Here is a 17,946-nt window from a genome sequence, read left to right as displayed (position 1 = left end):
TGGCCTTTGGACAGGGGTGTGTAGACTTTTTATATTCACTTATTCCCAAATACATCAATTGTGTGAAAATGTGAAGTAGAAACTTGTGAAGTTTTTTTCAATTGAAATTAAATTAAGACAAGGAAGCGAGTTTCAGTGCAAGTTTATTTGGTTGGACTATTTACAGATACAGGAAAAAAAAAAAAAGGTGACATCGAGATGTCTCGTTACGTCTCCACTGGCAGCATTGTGTCGTGTTGCAAAACAACATCACAATCAGTAAAAGCCTTTTTGTCTCCTGAGTGGGGCAAACATGGTGGACAAGCATGAATTGTTCCTCTGCTTGGCATTCTTGTTATAGTTCTCCTGAGTCAACGTGAGAAAAGAAAAAAAAAAAAAGATTTTGGGTGGAAGATGCTTATTTGTAGTTTATCAGCGTGTTTTTTTTCCCAATTATTAAATCATGAATAACAATTTTAATGTTTTTACGCCAGTATGACAACATCGGGACTCAAATCTTCTGCTCGTATCATCAGTTGTGATGTCATCAGTCTGCGACGCGCATGGCAACAAAGTAGTCCTTTCAAAAAAAAAAATCTTTTCAAACAGCAGAAAGTGCAGGAATGTCAATTGGTTACTTTGGGATCTTCACGCCAGTACGCGTTACTAAACCTCTGTAATCATTTTTTGCTGACACGGCGTTGTGACGAAAACACACACACAAAAAAAAAGGCCGGACGTGCTCATGTGAGTGATAAAACCTCAGATGAGCTGACATCAGTGTGAACGTTTGTCTTATCAAAGTTCGCCAGCAGATCAAGAAGGAGTTCCTCCTCAGACATTTTTTTTTCCTGGTTATTTTTTTTTTTTGCTGTTTGTTGTTGAGACGGGCGGTCTGGCCGACATCGTGTTGTTCTATTTATTTATTATTTTAGGCAGACACCCAGTGCACCTCGTCTGTGTTTTTCTGTACAGTGTGAGTTTCCACCAGGCTCAAACGTGATGCAAAAATATAAATTGTGTTTGTTTTCTGCCTTGACTGATTTACAATATAAATTATATTATAATGTATATTAGGGGCCTGGAGACAGACACACGGCAGAGGCTAAAAGCTAGCATAAAGTGCTAAGATACTTAAAAAAGAAAAAAAATAGGCCGCAAGCGTAAAAGGTATAACATGAGTACAAATGTTCATATTTCATGCTGTACGGATCGTCTTTAAAGCTCGGACTGTGACGGTGACACCAACATGCAGAGCCACTTGGACCTCCAGCAAAAAAGCCCAAGAAAAAGCACGGGATGGGACTCACAAATCCAAAAGATGGAGCCGTGCACCAGGAAAAAAAAAAAAAGAAGCGGCCATTTTGCTTGATTGTAGGATTGGAAACTTCCCATGGAAATTAATGGAAATTCATACGAATAAATTTACCAAATTTACGGCTGACTCTCGGCTGAAAAAAAACTAATCTCCACAAGGGGGCGCAAAATCCTAAAAATAAAATTTCATAAAACTACACAAAATTTCCAGTTTATTCCCATAGAAAGTTTCCACTTTGGAAAATTTCAAGAATCCTCAGTTTAAATTTCCATGGAAATTTACTGTCTGAAAAATTTCCAACACCACTTCATTATTTAGAATAAATGAATAAAAATAAAAGAAAATCCCTGCTACCCTCTCACATTGGTCCTCCGGTCGCCATGGCGATCAGATCTTGCTGTTCTCTAGGTGGGAGTCAATGTGCTTGATGAGGGCGTCGTCAGGGTAACCGACGGGGAACATCAGCTGGCACAGCGGGCAGCTCCGCACCTCGCTCTCCTCCGTCTCCATCCAGAGCTGCCGAGTGACACAGGTGGCCGGTTAGACGCCCGTCGCGGTGGCCGGCCGTCTTTACGCATCTCGTTCGCTCTCGTATGAGTCGCCGCGACCGCTCGGGCTCGTGTGAAATAGACCCAACGAGTCGATAATGTCGACTTACTCACGCTCTATATGAGCCCACGTTAAGCAAAACGCCAGAGGTAACGTTAGCGTCAACCGAGGTGTCTATAAAACCTCTTTTGTATGTCTTTCATGTCATCTCAATTAGCAACACGCTAACAAGGCTCAACACTCACATTGATGGAGGGCCACGACTGAGCGTGCTCGGCCGATATGTAGCCGGGCTGGGGGTGGCAGCCCGGGGCGTTGGGGCACCGAGGGGCAGGGAAGGCCGAGCAGGGCGCCGAACCCCTCATAGGGCCTCCGGGCACGGCAGCGGGGAGCACGCCCAGCGTCCTGGGCGGGCTGATGGGATGCGGGCAGGTCCACTCCTCCTCATCTTCGGAGGACTGCGGTGGTGGGGGCGGCGGCGCGGCCTGCGCGGAGGGCGGTGGCGGCGGCTCAAAGCGCAGGGGAAAGGGCATCTCCCTGGGGTGGTCTCCTCCGCCGCCACCCTGGTGGGGCGACGGCGCCCCTCTGTGCTGCGAGTGCTGGGACGTCTGCTTGGAGTAGGCCTCCATGAAGGGGCGGGGCTTAGGCAGCGTGGACACGGGGTCCAGGGAGAAGCGCGGCGGGCACTGGTAGGCCGATGGGTCGGTCACTTCCGAGTAGCTGCGGCGGCCCTGGAAGCTGGCGCGGAGGTGCTGGCTGGCCGGGCGGCACGAGTACGAGGCCGGGCCCGCCTCGCCCACGTCTAGCAGAGGCGAGCGGCGGTGCGTGTCGGGCGAGAGGCGCTGTAGCACGGGCGAGCGCCGCTGCTGGATGGGCGAGTGGTGCGCGGGCGGCTGCGGCGCCACCGGCGAGTGGCGCTGAGAGATGGGCGAGTGGCGCTGCGATCCGGGCGAGTGGCGCTGGTGGTGGATGGGAGAGTGCAGCTGGACTGCAAGCACACCGTTAACACAAATTGCATCAGTTTTTCAAATGCGATTGAGAATTTCGATATCTGACAAGTTTCCTGTCTTGAAAAAGAAAACAAGTTGTGTGGCATCAGAAAGGCGGAGGTGTCAAAATGGATGCATCCTGTCGTGTCTCTGCGGACGACTCACCCGGACTGTGTTGCTCTTGCGAGGCTTTCCTCAGGATCTCCATCTGCTTGGAGCTCAGCGCTCGCAGGCGGCTCAGCTCCTCCGTCAGCTCCGTGTAGGCCAGCGCCAGGTTGACCCTAGAAACGGAGACGCACGTATGGGCCTCTTCTCGTTCGTGACCTCATTTGCCTTAAAGATGATTTTGCAAGATGCATCGGTAGTGTACATGCACGCGGGGTGAAGACTCTCCTTAATATCCGTTTCGAATCTAGGCTAAACGTAGCTCCTCTGATTTTGGCGCCATCTTGTGGCATCTTAAAACATTACAATAAGAGTTCAAGAACTGCGATTAGGTGATTGTTTTTGTTGTCTGGAAATATTACTGGAATGCAAAGGAAATGCGACAAAAGTATTGAGACACCTGAAAAAAAGAAATGTTAGTTTTAGACATAAATTCAGGGACACCTGCAGGAAGTGAAAAATGGTGTTAAAAATTATATTTACAAGATACAGACAAATGTTTAAAATAGCTTAAATAAGTCTGATGTGCAAGTTCTGTTTCCACGGCAAAATGTCCAATATATTACTTTTTCTCCGCAATTCCCATTTGCTCATAAAAATGCTGAAATATCTTCTGAGTGAAGAGTTGTGCCGTTTACACTAAATGCTCCAAATTACAAGAAGGCTTCGAGGGGAGCTCTCAGTGGGAGGATGTGAAAGCAGTGAGTAAAACCAAGCCACAGCGGAAAGACGAGTGGCACACACACGCTCACCCTTTACTTTTATTCTTCTCCCCTTTGTTGGCTTTTCCCACCTCAAGTGGGCTGCGGTCGATTCTGTCTCTTGTTTCTCTTTCAATTTCATCTTTGTTTCGATTTTCCAGTCAATCGTGAAATGACTGCGACACGTATGACTTTTTGTCTCGGGCCATCTTTGCACCCCCTCTCAGCCCCTCCCTCCCTGACTTACTGCTCATCTCCCACCTTCTTGATCCACTCCACGTCGCACTGCTTGCACGGCGACGACATCTCCTGCCAAAGTAGAGCGTGAAATCAGCCGCACGAAAGCGTGAGGAATCTATTTCTATGAATGGATTGATTCTGGGAAGCATACGAAATATGACGCTCCAACTGGTGTGACCATCTCACCCACCTGGGGGCAGTATAAAACCGTCCATCCTCTCTTGGCTCATCAGTACAGCACTCATATTAGCTGCTCTATTTTTAGCATCTTCCTGAAGCTAGCTAAAAACGCGCTGTCGCTCACCCTGTCCCGTTGGCCGCCCTGAAGCTGCCTCACGTCCTCCTTGAGGCGCTGACACTGCGCCTTGAGCTCCTCCTCTCGCTGGCACGCCCCCTGCACCTCGTGCCGCGCCCCCTCCAGCTCGGCCTCCAGCCGCTGCACCTTCAGGTCGGACAGCGTGTCCAGGCTGCGCGAGCTCTGCAGCGTCATGGCTGGGCAGTCCAGCACTGCACCGACGTTCGCAAAAACGAGATGAACAAATGTATGTGTGTGTGTGTCGGCGAGCTCTCGCACTCACTGTGCGCGTCGGGCCCTGCATGCAGCTGCAGGTACTGCATGTCTTTGCTGTGCAGCTGCAAGTTGAGCTTATGCACAGAATTGTCTCGTTGCCGGAGCACCGCCTCCAGGCCCAGGATGCGCTCCACGTGCTTCTCCACCAAACCCGTCTGCAAGCATAAAGGTCACATGATCACAGCCGACAACGCCGCCATGCCGCAGACACAAGCGGGCCGAGACCATCTTGTCCAGGTCCCTCTGGAGGTTGCTCTTCTCCATGTGGATCTTCTCATAGGCTTGAATCACATCCTCCAGCTGCTCCTCGCGCTCCTTCCTCTTCTGCAACTGCGAGGGCAAAGACGAGACGGAACGGCACACTTTTACTCCACTTTGTCTAACTTCTCCACCAAGAAGAAGAAAAGGGGGGGGGGGAAAACAGGCCAACAATGCAGCGAGGGAGATGTTACGCAAGAGTCCTTTTAGGACATGCAGGCAGCAGCTCCAACATGTTCATCAGATTCAAGACTTAAAGGCGTCCCAGGACGCTTTGCCTTGTTTGCAGCGCGCCCTCATTAGGAGACTTGAAACTACAACAGACTTGTGGGACTATTTTATCAGGCCGTAGCTTTGTTTATTATTTTTTTACGTACTTTAACGCCATCTTTTGGCATTTATAGGCAATTACAATTTTCTCTACGTATATAACAAACTGACCCTTGCCTGGCTCATTCATGGTTCTTTTTTTATTCCAATTTCAAACTTGCATTCCCACCTCATGCGTGAGGATGTTGACCCTCTGCTGCAGATTGTCGTTCTCCGAGTGCAGCAACGCCGTCTCTTTGCTCTCAAAGGAGCAGTACGAATTGGCGTCTTCGGCAAACTCGCTGATCATAGGGAACTGAAAACACACAGCAGGAAATGTGTTAGGACGCGCCGAATCCAAAACGGATGGCTGATTTATTTGGATGTATTTTATTTATTTCAAGTGTGACTTCACACGCTGTGACTGCGAGCTCCATTGACGGAGCTCGGGGGTGAAAAAAAACCACGTCTTACACGTGTTGCAACGGCAACATTTTCTTTAGAGAGTAAAAAAAATATTGTTAAACTGAGGATAACTACGACTTTTTTTTTTTACCTCCTATTTATAGGATTTTATTATCCATTCAAATCATTTCAACTTCAAACTGAGCAGCTCATTCCTATGCTGAATATTTTCTGATGAATCCAGTGTGTTAAAAAAAAAAAGAAAGAACTAAAGTATGCATGTTGAGTTAATGGATGAATTCTGTTTGCAACATGAGTGCATCCGGAGAGTTAAAGTGGGGGCTCGTTGCCGACATGAGCGACGTGTTATGTAAGCAACATAAACGAGCGCATTTGCATTTAGAATGCCTTCCGTCAGCTTTGGGCGTTTTTTTTTTAAATTTTATTTCCTTTCTGCGACGGCTGCACGAGGACTGAGTTTAACTACCTTTTTCCATTTAGCCAAACTGTCTTTGCTCAGTTAAACAGCGAAAGGCACCGAGGGCCTCCCGGGAGCGACACTAGCAAAACGCTCAACTCTGAGAAAAAGAAAGTACTGCTTGAGCTCGAAATGTTCTTTTTTGGGGGGGGGGGGGGGGGGCTTTAGGTACACTCCAAGCGTCATCCCACCCCCCTAAATGCGCATCAGTCTCTGTGGGCTTTGAGCACACTTGGTAACAGGATTACGCGTGGCGCTCTTGTCGAGGGAGTAAACAAAAAAAAAAAATCCCCTTTCTCCCAGTAGGTGGATCTGAGTCTTGAGGAAAACTGACTGAAAACCCACTCATTGTTTTTTTTTTTGTAGTATTTCTTTAGAACCTGACTTTGGGCCGGAGGCGGCGTACCCCCCCCTGGACTGACTGTGAGTCAATGGCAGTTTTTGCTTGCGGCTTGGCGTGCAGCAATTCCGGGGGGGGGGGAGCGAGCGTAATGGAATAGCGTAGGAGGGAGCAAAGAAAGCTGGCAGAACGTTAAAAGAAAACAGGGAGGCCCGTTTTCGATTCGGAGTGTGGAAATGAACAAAGGTGTTTTTCTAAGAAGTCCTCCACGAAGACGCCATTTTTGTTTACGAGGGCATCTTAGGCTACGATGACCACGACGTCGTGCGCGCGGTGATAGATTGAGACGGCGTTGCTATGGCAACCGCCCACATGCACGGGGCTCATCTCACTTAGTGAAAGCGAAACCCTCGGTGAAGCCGCGGCGCTGTCCGGTGCTGAAGTTGCAACATTTCAATTGAATTCAATTGCATTGAAATGGAGCCAATAACCTGCAGACTGAAAATGTAGTCAGCGTCTGGTGGGTGGGATACCATTTGCTCATCAACACTATTTCTTTCTTTTCAAAAGGCCCATAGTTTGTTCCCGGCCAAATATGTTTTCGGAGGGTGTGAAGAGAAGTTGTGATGAGTCACAAAGTTGAGCGTCTTCCATCTGCTCTGAGTCATGTGTCGACCTCGTGGCTCGTTTTCGCTTGTAATGTTTTTTTTCCGCCTACAAGTGGAGAGAGCGTGATGGGTCATTCGGCCAAAATATAGAGATTTACTCCATCAGGATGCAAACGAGGTGACGAAAATGCTTTTTGTCTTGAATTACAACTCATAATTTGAGGTATGAGTCAGACGCCCAGTCACTAGAGGGCAGCAGCATATTGGGCCACCGTCAATCTACATAGGTTTCCTTGGAAATCTATTGACCTTTCCGTGGAAGGTCAATTTAAAAATAATCGACCTAATAAGAGTAAACAATTATTTTTTGCTTGCCAACACAAAGCCAAACAGGAAGTAGTGCGTTCACCTTAATCTCGTAGAGCTTCAGCTTCCTCTTGATGCTGCTGTTCTCGCGCTCTAGGCCGCCGAGCCGGCTCTTGATGTCCTGGTAGGCGGCGATCAGGGCAAAGTGTGAGGGTGAGTAGACGTTGTCGGAGCTGAGGGGTGGCGAGCGCCATCCCACACCGCCGCAGCCGTCTTCCTTCAGGCCGGCGCCGCCGCTGTTGCCGGCCCCGCCCAGCAGGCCCAGCTCGCCGCCGCCGAACAGAGACTGCATGTCCTCAACCTGAACACACACACACACACACACACACACACACACACACACACACACACACACACACACACACACACTCTCATTAAATATGAACCAATTTGCTTTCAAAGGAGACACAAGCACATCTAGGCCTACTAAATTTGGCAGGACGGACTCGATAGACTCTTGACCATGTCGAGTATTTGTGGGGAACAGGCCGATCGCGAAATCAGTTTTGTAAGTAGACCGACCGAACCACTGCTAATATGTAAATGAGATAAAAGAGGATTGGTCCGATGAGGAGAAACACCTGTGATGACAACACTGAGAGTGGCTGGCTGGTCACGTAGTGCCAGTGACTTCCCGCTGCTGCAGCCACTTAGCGCCGTGAGTCAGCCGTCGCCCCCGGAGCTATTTTCATCTGCTGCGTCCTCCACGCCGGTGCGGCATCAGGCCATCTGCGCCCCCCCCCCCCCCCCCCCCTCGGGCCCACCTCGCAGCGAACTCATGCCGGCCGATGTGGCGTAACTCAGAAACGTCGTATTCACTGGATGCGACCTAGCCGAATGACCCTTGACGACTATTCGTTCTTCATCAGAATCGTTGTTTGTATAATGAGATAAATCGCTCCAGACGTTCTTTGTTTGCCAAATATTTGACCGGGTGTGTATATTTGGAACACGGAGGCTCCAGTATCGATGTGCTAATCCAATCCAGCAGATCCATACGCAGCGCCTCTCTGACCTTATTAAGTGAATCCGTCAAATGTTGTTTCATGGCTTGCGGGCACACAAATGGAATCCCTTCCATGATCTGTTCGTTTTAGACGACGCTCGTGCCCTGTCCCGGCAAGCCGGGCTGCACCCTGGATTGGTCGCCAGCCAATCGCAAAAGCAAGCGGCTGACGTGTGCGTGCGTGAAAGTTCTCCTCAGAAGCAAATTCACACTGACTGCACTCTTGTGTTCCTTGTGACACGTTTTCGCACGTAAGCAGGCGCCTCCGCACACGCCCCCGCACACACGCTTTATGTATGTATGTACTATGTCGTTCATGCATTAGGCATGGTTGTGAGCAGATGCCGCTGATGTTCAACTTGGAGGAAGTCACAGCTTTGAATGCAGATTGCTCGCGTGTGTGTGTTGAGGTTGCACGTGTGCCTTTGCGGGCGTCCTTGTCCAAGGGCGCTTTCGTTGTGCCTCTACGCTGCACAGAGAGGTGGATGGGAGGGGGGAGTGGGGGGTGATCGCAGAAGGTGGTCTCTAGGGGGAGGAGGGGAATCTGACCTGTGAGTGTATTGACTCGAAAAAAATGCAGAAGTAAAAATGGATTTTAGACTGTCGATTGTTCTCGGTGTCACTTGCTATTATTGTGGTAACCACGGCAACCCGGCTGTCTTTTTTTTTTTCACCGGGCCCGCTGTGTCTTTATCACGAGATGGCGTGAGCAGTCAAAGCGCTAATGACGTGACAGGGTAATGCTTGAAGGAGCGGCGACATCGGCTGGATGGTGATGTCCGCTTGATTTCATTCCGGATATTAGACGGTGTCATCACGATTCTCTTGCAACTTACTGAACTTTATCCAGATGTTAGACTGGACCATCAGCACACTCTGTCTCTACTTCCCGCATTTTCATTCCAGCCAGCCACAATAACGTAACGAAACGTTGCTGGGACCGACTGGGAAGCGCGAGTAGATATTTTTAGGCGCTCCATTGGGGAATGCGGGCAGCCCGGCAAGCGGCGACAGGCAAGTGGGTTACCTGCATATTTTTTTGCAAAGCAGAAGAAAAAAAAAAGACTGAGCAGATCCCTGCTGAGCATGGGCGGATTTTCTGGAAGTAGACTACCAATAGTAGAAAGCAAAACGGGAGCACCACAGGGGGAAGATATTTTTGTTGGCTCCAGCGTCCAAAGTTATATCCAACATAACACTTTACACATTTGGTGGTCATGTGACGCGTCCGTCCAAGTCATTGCATTCCAACGTCTCGTTCGGCCTTCGGGAGTTTCTTTGCTGCCTGAGCAATGGCCTTGCCTCCTCTGGCTTTCCTTTGTCTCGCCTCCTCCTTCCTCCCGCCCGCTCAATTGCCTACTTTGTCCTCTTTCCGGGTCGCCATGGTGACGGGAGGTTGCACCGCCCGAGCGCCTCGGCTCGGTGGTAACTCATAAAGGTGTCAGCGGAGGCTTTCAGACGGCCCGCCGGCATCCTCTCTCCTGGAAATTCGCTCTCGGAAAATCGGATGAGACTTGGTGGAGATCAGATTAGAGCTCGTCATGCATTGATCGAACATCTGGACAAATAATGGCATGGTAGACATGCTATCCGTTCCTCGACGGCTCTGCCCTTGTGAAAAGGCGGCGGCGGCGAATCCAAAGTATGCACGCGAGCGTCTTCCCACTCGAGCTGCCAACGGCGGAGGTGTTGTTTCCACAAATCATCAAAGAGTCGCTTTTGGACGCCTGCGTCAGCACTTTCTTTGCACAACACAAGCCGCCTGACTGCCACTGTCTGGGCTGCACGTCACATAAAAACCAACGACACCGAAAATAATCATTTGGGCCTTTAAGTGTGAAATTAAACAACCAACCTGACTTCCTCTGCGCATGCGTGTGTGCTGTATGTGTGAGAGCGAGCGTGTGTCGTGTGCCCAGAGGTGATGATGCTGCAGAGTGAGATAAATGATCTCGTATGTTGTGTCAAAGCTCAGCCCCGTGGCTCCGCCGAGCGCTGGAGTCACTCCCAAAAAAAGTCTTTGCAAAAGTCGTTGCTACATGTTTAGCGTTGTTAGCGCTTGCTATCGTAGTAACATTCAGAGTTGCAAGGCCCCTGCCCGGCGGGGCTGCATAAAAAAAAACTGGAAATGCACCTGAGCAACAAGAACAAGGCCTGCTAGTTGACAGCTGGGGTATGATTTAGCTTCATTCCACAGAGTCGACACATCTGCTGCTTAGATAGCCATTTTCTCACCCTGATTGCGTCAACACCGCACAGACTCGCACACGTAAATGTTCAGATGGCATTAAGAGGCTCAAAATAAAAGCTGTCAAATCCTCTGCGATGACAACACTGATTTAAAAAAAAAAAAAAAAGATTGCTCAGATGGCCTTGCTATTCTTCTCCTAACCACTAGAGGGCGTCCTTGACCACTTTTCGGGGTTTTCTATGATTTGCTCAGATGCTGAGTTGAGTTTTGTTTGTTTTATCTTTTGTCAGCTTTCATGCTTGCAAAGTTCATATTTGTACTCAACTTTGTGACGTTCAAGACTGTTTTGAGCGCCTTTTGCAACTACTCCAGTGCCTAACGTGGGCTATACTTTTGCAGAGTGCTCCTCTCCATCCTCCTCATATCATCCTGCCTGCTTGTGCTTCTCATATTGTAACCATGTTCCAAAAGCACGTAGAAAAAAATACACACTGGAACGTTTTGTACCGGGACATGACGCTGTCTGCGCGCGTGCGTGTGTGCACGAGTGTATATATTGCAACAGCAAGCCAACATGGCTGCGCGTCCACGAGCAAAGATACGGGATGCAATTTGAACTCACGCTCTGATGTCGCGGACCGATCCGCTGTCAGGGCCATGGCCGGGTGCGGCGTGCGCCAAGCGGGCACGTAGGCGCGAGAAAAGGCGCTCTTTCCTCCTCCTCCTCTTTCTCCTCTTCGCTCTCCGGAGTGGCAGAATGGAAGCGACCGTAGAGCCAAGCACAAGCACGCCGCCTGTAGTCGCTCGTGTGCGGCGCGACTCAGCCTCACATCGCGCTCTGTGGATGAGGATGAGGATGAGGAGGAGGAGGAGGAGGATGCTGATGATGCTGATGATGTCGCCCGAATAGCAGCGTCAGTCTCTCTTGCTGGTGATGACGCCACATTCATTAAGAATGACGAAGGACGTATTTCATTATAATATTATTATGCAGTCTGCACAAAAGTAATGATGTCAACTCAGATGGGGCATAGATTGTCGGGACTTTTTTTGTGATTGTCATCCCGACCACGTTTCATGTTGTATAGTAAAATTGACTTTAAGGGTTGAATTTTCAAAACAAGGGAAATGACCACAATGACCCTAAAATGGCAGCATCGAACCAAAATGGCAGACTGAGTGTTCTGTCAGCTACTCCTTTTGGACTTGTTGGTTTTATTTTGGGGGAAAAGCAAGCAGGCAAGCCAGCCAGTCAGGCAACGTGTACAATAAATAACACGCTGGTGGGTGTTTCTTATGTAAGCGCCGCTATATAACCTGCTGCCTTGTGATGTTTCGCATCCCCTTATCCTCACTGATTCATCCCTGGCGTCGTTGTCAAGAAAAGATCACAGATTTACACCCCTGCTCAGATGTCAGAATGCGCTCAGTCAAAAATTAGCATCAGTAAAGAAAGCGCACCAGAAGGGGCATTCTTGCATTCTACTTTTATTCCACTAGATGACAGTGCTCCTTGCAAAATGTCCAAATTGACCTTAAATCGCCCAGATTAAAACAATGGACTTTCTGTGTGTAAAGAAAAACGCGCGGAATGTCGCTCCAATTTGAGGCGTGTGTGAGTGTATATAAATATAAATATAGCCAATGAAGTACCGTAAACTAGTACGCCTATATCGCACACGTCGTTCTTCTCAGCGCTCACTTTCTTAAGAGCCATGCTGCAGGGCAAAAATACATTTACACGTAAGGCAATGAACTGCAAAACCATGTAAATTGATGGTAGATTGATGTTTTGAGTTGCTTTGTCGCCCTCTCGTGGTTATAGTCTGAAGCACATGCTTAAACCATTTTAAAATAAAGTCTATTAGAGTAAAATAAAGTCTAATATAATATAATATAATAGAATTAATATAATATAATTTATAATATAATCTATATAATCTATATAATCAATATAATATAATATAATATAATATAATTATTATAATTTATATAAATATGAATTGGGCTCACTTTCTCATGAGCCATGCTGCGGGGCAGGAATACACATACACGTAAGGCACTGGACTGCGCAACCATGTGAATTGATAGTGGGCGGATGTTTTGGAAAGTACTGTCGCCCTCAGAGAATAGAGGTCCTCTGACATAGCAATTGGCACTAGCACCGGCATCTGCATCGCTTTAGCCTCCCTTCCCGGGGTCCTGAGACCTCTGGGCTCTGGGCGCTGCCCCCACTGACCCGGTCCATAATATGGCCCAGCTCGTAGTAGGAATGCCAGCTGACGGAAAACTACTAGTGTGGGGAGGGGGTGGCGTGTTGTAATATAACCCCTCCTCAACACATTCTGCCCAGTGGAGAATTTTTGGTTGTACAGTTGAAAAAGTGGCCCACGGCACAGAAAAAAACGGTTAGGGCACTTGACTTGACTCCAAAACGTTACATGACAACGATTATATGTGCTTGCGTGTGCGCGCTCACTCATGTTTCGATGAACAACAACAAGGCGACGGCTTTGTGAGGACAATCCCGACTCAGCATCAGTTTACATAACACGAATGTGTGATGTCGAACGAAACACATTGTTCCCTGAGAGAAGCGTTTCGGTTCAAAACCAACTCTGGCAATTTTCCACGGAATCTTCTCCCGCCTATTCGGCCCATGAAGTCCATGCATGGCCGGGTTTCACTACCAGACAAAATGTTTCTGAGTATTTTGTCTCTTTTTGTTGACTTTTCAAAACATTACGTAAATATTGAACAGAGCAGACGTGCTGCAAGCAACGTGTACTTGGGTTCACCTGAGAACATCACTTTGCCTTTGCATGTTTATTACCACGTACACTTCCCACCACTTGTGAGAGTTCCACCCTATTTTCGTTATAACTGCACTATACAATAACAATAAAAACTCTTCTGTTCCATTCTAGATATCCAGATGTTAAACGAGAATATACGGGTGCACGACTTTGTCAACGTTTCTGAACACCAAAGTAGGTCAAAGGTGACGCTGTCCAGCTCCATGCAGACACATAACGAATCATGCCACGCAGCTCCTATTGGTTCACCCGGAAAATAAATAGACAACGTAACCCCGCCTTTCACAGCTTCTATTGGTCCAACAGGGTGTAAATAAAAACAATCTCACCGCCTATTGGCTACTCGCCACTGCGCTCCGCAGCTTCTATTGGCTCTTTTGGTCGATAAATTAAAAACCCGGCCGCCGGTTGGCTATTCGCCGTTATCGCTTCAGCGATAGACAAGCAGCGATTCTGCTGCAGCCAGAACCAGCATTTCGGCAGCCGAGACCAGCTGGTACAGAATCAAACATGAAGTTCGTTCGCTATATTATGAAAAACGCCGCGCTGGCGAGTGTTCCGAAACACATCGAGCATTTCTCCAAATTCTCCCCTTCACCGCTCTCCATGAAGCAGTTTCTCGACTTCGGTGAGTGTCGGTCGGATTGAGATGCATGCAACCGACATTGCATTGCAGATTGTGTTGCATGTGCGAAAAAATGTCATTTAATTCAATGTGCCGCAGTTGGACTGCCCCGCATGCTGGTCACTTGGTTTCATTATTGCGTCAGATATGGAAAGAGGCGGAGATCTCAGGAATTTCTCTCGGACGATTTAGACGCCTACATATTATGTGTATGACTTGTGTGACGTCAAGGCCACCACAGAATTGTTTGTAAAAGTACTCTCATGTATGATGTCATTTAAGGGCGTTGTAAAGAAAAAAAAAAAGAATTAATCTCCCAATGGTAACAAAAGATGTGGTCACCTGACATGCTTATAACTATTGCTTGGATGACATTCCAACTAAAATAAATATTTTCCACTCCCTGACACTTACAGTGATGCCATTTTGTATGTCCACGCAGGATCCATCAACGCCTGCGAGAAAACCTCCTTTGCCTTCTTGAGGCAGGAGCTGCCAGTGCGGTTGTCCAACATCATGAAGGAGATTAACCTGCTGCCCGACAAGCTGCTCACCACGCCCTCCGTACAAACCGTGCAAAGCTGGTCAGTGTTTGTGTGTCTTGTTTGAACTAGATTCTTAATTATTCTGTAGACTAGACGCCGTTAGCAGCTTTAAATAATAGAAAAAGAAAGAAGACACTCAATGGATTCACCTCACCTCAATTTTCAACACACCGTCCACTTACGTCACACACTCGGAATAACAACGGCAGCCTTTGACCAAGTTGTGCTCGCTTCAGCTGGAGCAGCAACTGCAAACTTGGGGGAGGGGGAGAGAAAAGGGTGGGGGTTCCTCCTCGGCTGTGAACTTCAGCCCACTTTCTCCTTATGTGACCGCGTTTTCCTGCCTTGCATGCGTTGGCAGGTACGTTCAAAGTTTGATGGAGATCCTTGAATTCCTCCACAAGAACCCGGATGACCACAAAGTTCTCGGCGAGTAAGTCCCATTTCGTCCGGTCGTCTGATCCATTTTGCAAATGTATTTATTTATTCGACGTGTTACTCGTCCTCCAGGTTCGTGGACGCCCTGGTGACCATTCGGAACCGGCACAACGATGTGGTGCCCACCATGGCTCAGGGTGTCATGGAATACAAGGAAGTCTTCCCGCAGGATGCCGTCACCAATCAGAACATCCAGTACTTCCTGGACCGCTTCTACATGAGCCGCATCTCCATCCGGATGCTCATCAACCAGCACAGTGCGTAACCGTGACGACGGATCCCGCCACCCTGTGAGTCCGGATGTATTGAAAGCTCTTCTTTGTGTCTCGCCAGCTCTCATTTTTGACGGCACCACCAACCCGGTACACCCCAACACCATCGGCAGCATCGACCCACACTGCCAGGTGGGCGACGTGGTGCAGGGTAAATGTTGGCCTTGTTTTTAGTTTGTGAAAAATTGATGCCAGCGGGTCGCTGTCTTTGTCGCCCTCTTGTGGCAACTAAGGGTACTTTACCCTGGAAACAAATGCAAAGACTTGAATTTGTGTACAGTGAAGCACAAATAAGACGACGGTGTTATTATTTGGGTTTCACTAAATGTATTTGTTAAAAAAAATCAGTTTTGTTTTTCAGATGCCTTTCATAGCGCCAAGATGCTGTGTGAAGAATACTATCTGCACTCGCCTCCGCTTCTTCTACAAGAGATCAACAGTGAGTGCTGTCGTCTGTCCATTTCCTCGATCACAAACTTCAGCTCAAATTTGATCATCTCCACTTGCTTGATGGAAATGACGTGACCACGTTTCGTCTGGCGTCTGGGATCCTTTTTGGAGCATTGTTGTTTTTTTTTCTTTGAACGGATTCAAGGAATATAAGGAATTGAACTCAAGAATAAACAGGTTAAGCTTTGCTTGTGTACACACTCGACGCAAAGTGCTCGGGCCAGATGGAACCCCCCTCCCGCCCCTTCATGGAGGGCCTGCCGCTAAGTTTAGCAGCACTCGAGCAAAAGTAATGGCCGAGCGGGCCGGACAAATATTGACGGAGATAATCAGCCTGCCGTGGTTGATGACATTTAAATGGCGATTGTTTTTTTTTTTTTGTCCCCTGCTCAGTCAAGAAGACACGGCAGCCCATCAGCATCGTGTATGTGCCGTCGCATTTGTATCACATGCTGTTCGAGCTCTTCAAGGTAAACAAATCCTTCATCCTCATGATACTGACCAATAGCATCGCTTAACGATGGTCTTTATTGTCGTCATCAGAACGCTATGAGGGCGACCATCGAGACCCACGAGAACAGAGAGCTGCCGGCCATCCGGGTTTTGGTGTCTCTCGGAGGAGAGGACATGTCTATTAAGGTGCGTCGCCGTGGTTACAAGGAACATAAACAAAAGAGAAGCTGACTCCAAAGTCAAAGCAAGTTGTTTTTCCTTCTTGGCAGGTGAGCGACAAGGGCGGCGGCGTTCCCTTCCGCCGCATCGAAAATCTCTTCAGCTACATGTACTCCACCGCCCCCACACCGCAGATGGGAGAACACGCCCGACCGCCGCTGGTGCGTCCAACACATTACGTGACAACGGCCTTTTCCAATAGGAATTTTTTTTTTTTTTTTTAAAAGACGTTCTTCCTTGCACACAGGCCGGCTTCGGCTACGGGCTTCCCATCTCGCGTCTCTACGCCAAGTACTTCCAGGGCGACCTGCAGCTTTACTCCATGGAGGGTCATGGAACCGACGCCATCATCTACTTGAAGGTCAGCTTCAAGAGCTTTTTTTTTTTTTTTGGGGTGGAATATTGGAATGTGTCAAACTGGTTTCCAGGCGCTGTCGACGGACTCCATCGAGAGGCTGCCGGTGTACAACAAGACGGCGCTGAGGAACTACAAAGTCAGTCAGGAGGCGGACGACTGGTGCATCCCCAGCAGAGAACCGCTGGACCTGAGCAACCACAAGGTGGGAAAGTGAAGCCAAGTCCTGGCCATCTGAACCACTCCCTCCCGCCGCGTCCCGAAAAAGCCCTCCTGAACGTCTTTTAGCCCCGCCCCTCCCGCCATCATTGACCAATCAGACAAGTGCCTGCTCTCACTTGTCTTAGCAGTAGCGTGTCATTTTTGCCACGGATGGTCAGGGGAGGTTCGGGAGTCCGGCGAATGGAGTTGTCGGGTCAGAACAAGGAAGGTGCTGAGACAGAAAAAAAAAAAACATCTGTGAAGGACCCCAAAGCCCTTTTCTCATGCACGCCTTTGAACAAACAGTCATCTGATGCTATCAGCAGCCATTGTGTTATCAATTTTATTCTTTTTAGCAGACTGTGCTTTGACATGTCCAGTCCAAATCTTATTTTTATAACTGCACTCTTAGCTTGATGTGTTTGTAAATACTGTAAATATGACATAGAAGTTAATATAAAACCAAAAAGTGAAATACAACTAAATTGAGTCAAAGCAGTATTTTTTAGGCTCACTTGACAGTTTGCTAACCAGTGGATGGCAGCTTCCATCCAAATGTGGCGGCGGGCATCCAGTTGGTTGTGTCACCCAATGACTGTTGAAGAGCAAGTGTAACAGTTCAGGAGAAGAGTGAATGTGACACGGGGAGCCGGTGATTGCTACTGATGAATGACACACTCAACGGTGAGTAAGTGTGAAGCCGCGGAAATGTCATCTCAAGCATGACTGCACATGGTCACGCCTCCTCCTCCTGGTTGTTATCTTTTTGCGTGAGACCAAGCAGAGCTCCTCCACTCGCCATACTTGCATCTCTGATCATCACTAAAAGAACACCATTACCACTGATAGCAGTTCTGAGAGGGTGGGCACACTTGTGCAATGCAAAAGAACAGTGAGTTAATTTAGGAATGAAGCTTGCAGCTATTTTGCAGTTTCTTTTATTTATATACACTTTGTGTAACATGAAGTACAAGAGCGCAGCTTGTTTACTTTTGTTGGAGGATTTTCCTCAGTTGACCACAAGACGGCGCAATTGCACCAGTATTGACAAGTTGTTTTGCTGATCCAGTCGTTTTTTTTTTTTTTTTTAACTTCTCGC

The 17,946-nt window shown here is 48.3% G+C and overlaps 2 protein-coding genes across 4 annotated transcripts; one reads left to right on the top strand and one right to left on the bottom strand.

Moving 5' to 3' along the window:
* Positions 1-125: 125 nt before the first annotated feature.
* On the bottom strand, positions 126-11,385 carry tbkbp1 (TBK1 binding protein 1). Its single transcript, XM_037278178.1, has 11 exons — positions 11,096-11,385; positions 7,320-7,577; positions 5,270-5,395; positions 4,738-4,842; positions 4,520-4,667; positions 4,246-4,448; positions 3,949-4,010; positions 3,001-3,116; positions 2,092-2,834; positions 1,652-1,813; positions 126-559 (listed from the first exon to the last, which is right to left on the bottom strand). Exons 2-10 carry the CDS (start codon positions 7,566-7,568, stop codon positions 1,685-1,687), a joined length of 1,881 nt encoding a protein of 626 aa, XP_037134073.1. The 5' UTR covers positions 7,569-7,577; positions 11,096-11,385; the 3' UTR covers positions 126-559; positions 1,652-1,684.
* Positions 11,386-13,709: 2,324 nt separating this feature from the next.
* pdk2a (pyruvate dehydrogenase kinase 2a) lies at positions 13,710-17,327 on the top strand. Of its 3 annotated transcripts, XR_005101112.1 has the most exons (12): positions 13,710-13,917; positions 14,357-14,498; positions 14,821-14,892; positions 14,970-15,154; positions 15,231-15,320; positions 15,531-15,608; positions 16,013-16,089; positions 16,163-16,258; positions 16,342-16,452; positions 16,539-16,652; positions 16,720-17,031; positions 17,077-17,309. XR_005101112.1 is itself a non-coding variant. In XM_037278276.1 (11 exons), the coding sequence occupies exons 1-11, from the start codon at positions 13,800-13,802 to the stop codon at positions 16,861-16,863; spliced, it is 1,227 nt and encodes a 408-aa protein (XP_037134171.1). In that variant the 5' UTR covers positions 13,710-13,799; the 3' UTR covers positions 16,864-17,327. The 3 variants fall into 3 exon arrangements, 1 of the variants encoding a protein (XP_037134171.1); XM_037278276.1 differs by having other exon boundaries at positions 16,720-17,327; XR_005101113.1 differs by lacking the exons at positions 16,539-16,652; positions 16,720-17,031; positions 17,077-17,309 and having other exon boundaries at positions 15,231-15,301; positions 16,342-16,394.
* Positions 17,328-17,946: the final 619 nt, after the last annotated feature.

Source organism: Syngnathus acus, chromosome 19 (assembly GCF_901709675.1).
Source record: "Syngnathus acus chromosome 19, fSynAcu1.2, whole genome shotgun sequence".
NCBI lineage: Eukaryota > Metazoa > Chordata > Actinopteri > Syngnathiformes > Syngnathidae > Syngnathus > Syngnathus acus.
This window is presented reverse-complemented; position numbering and strand designations above follow the sequence as displayed.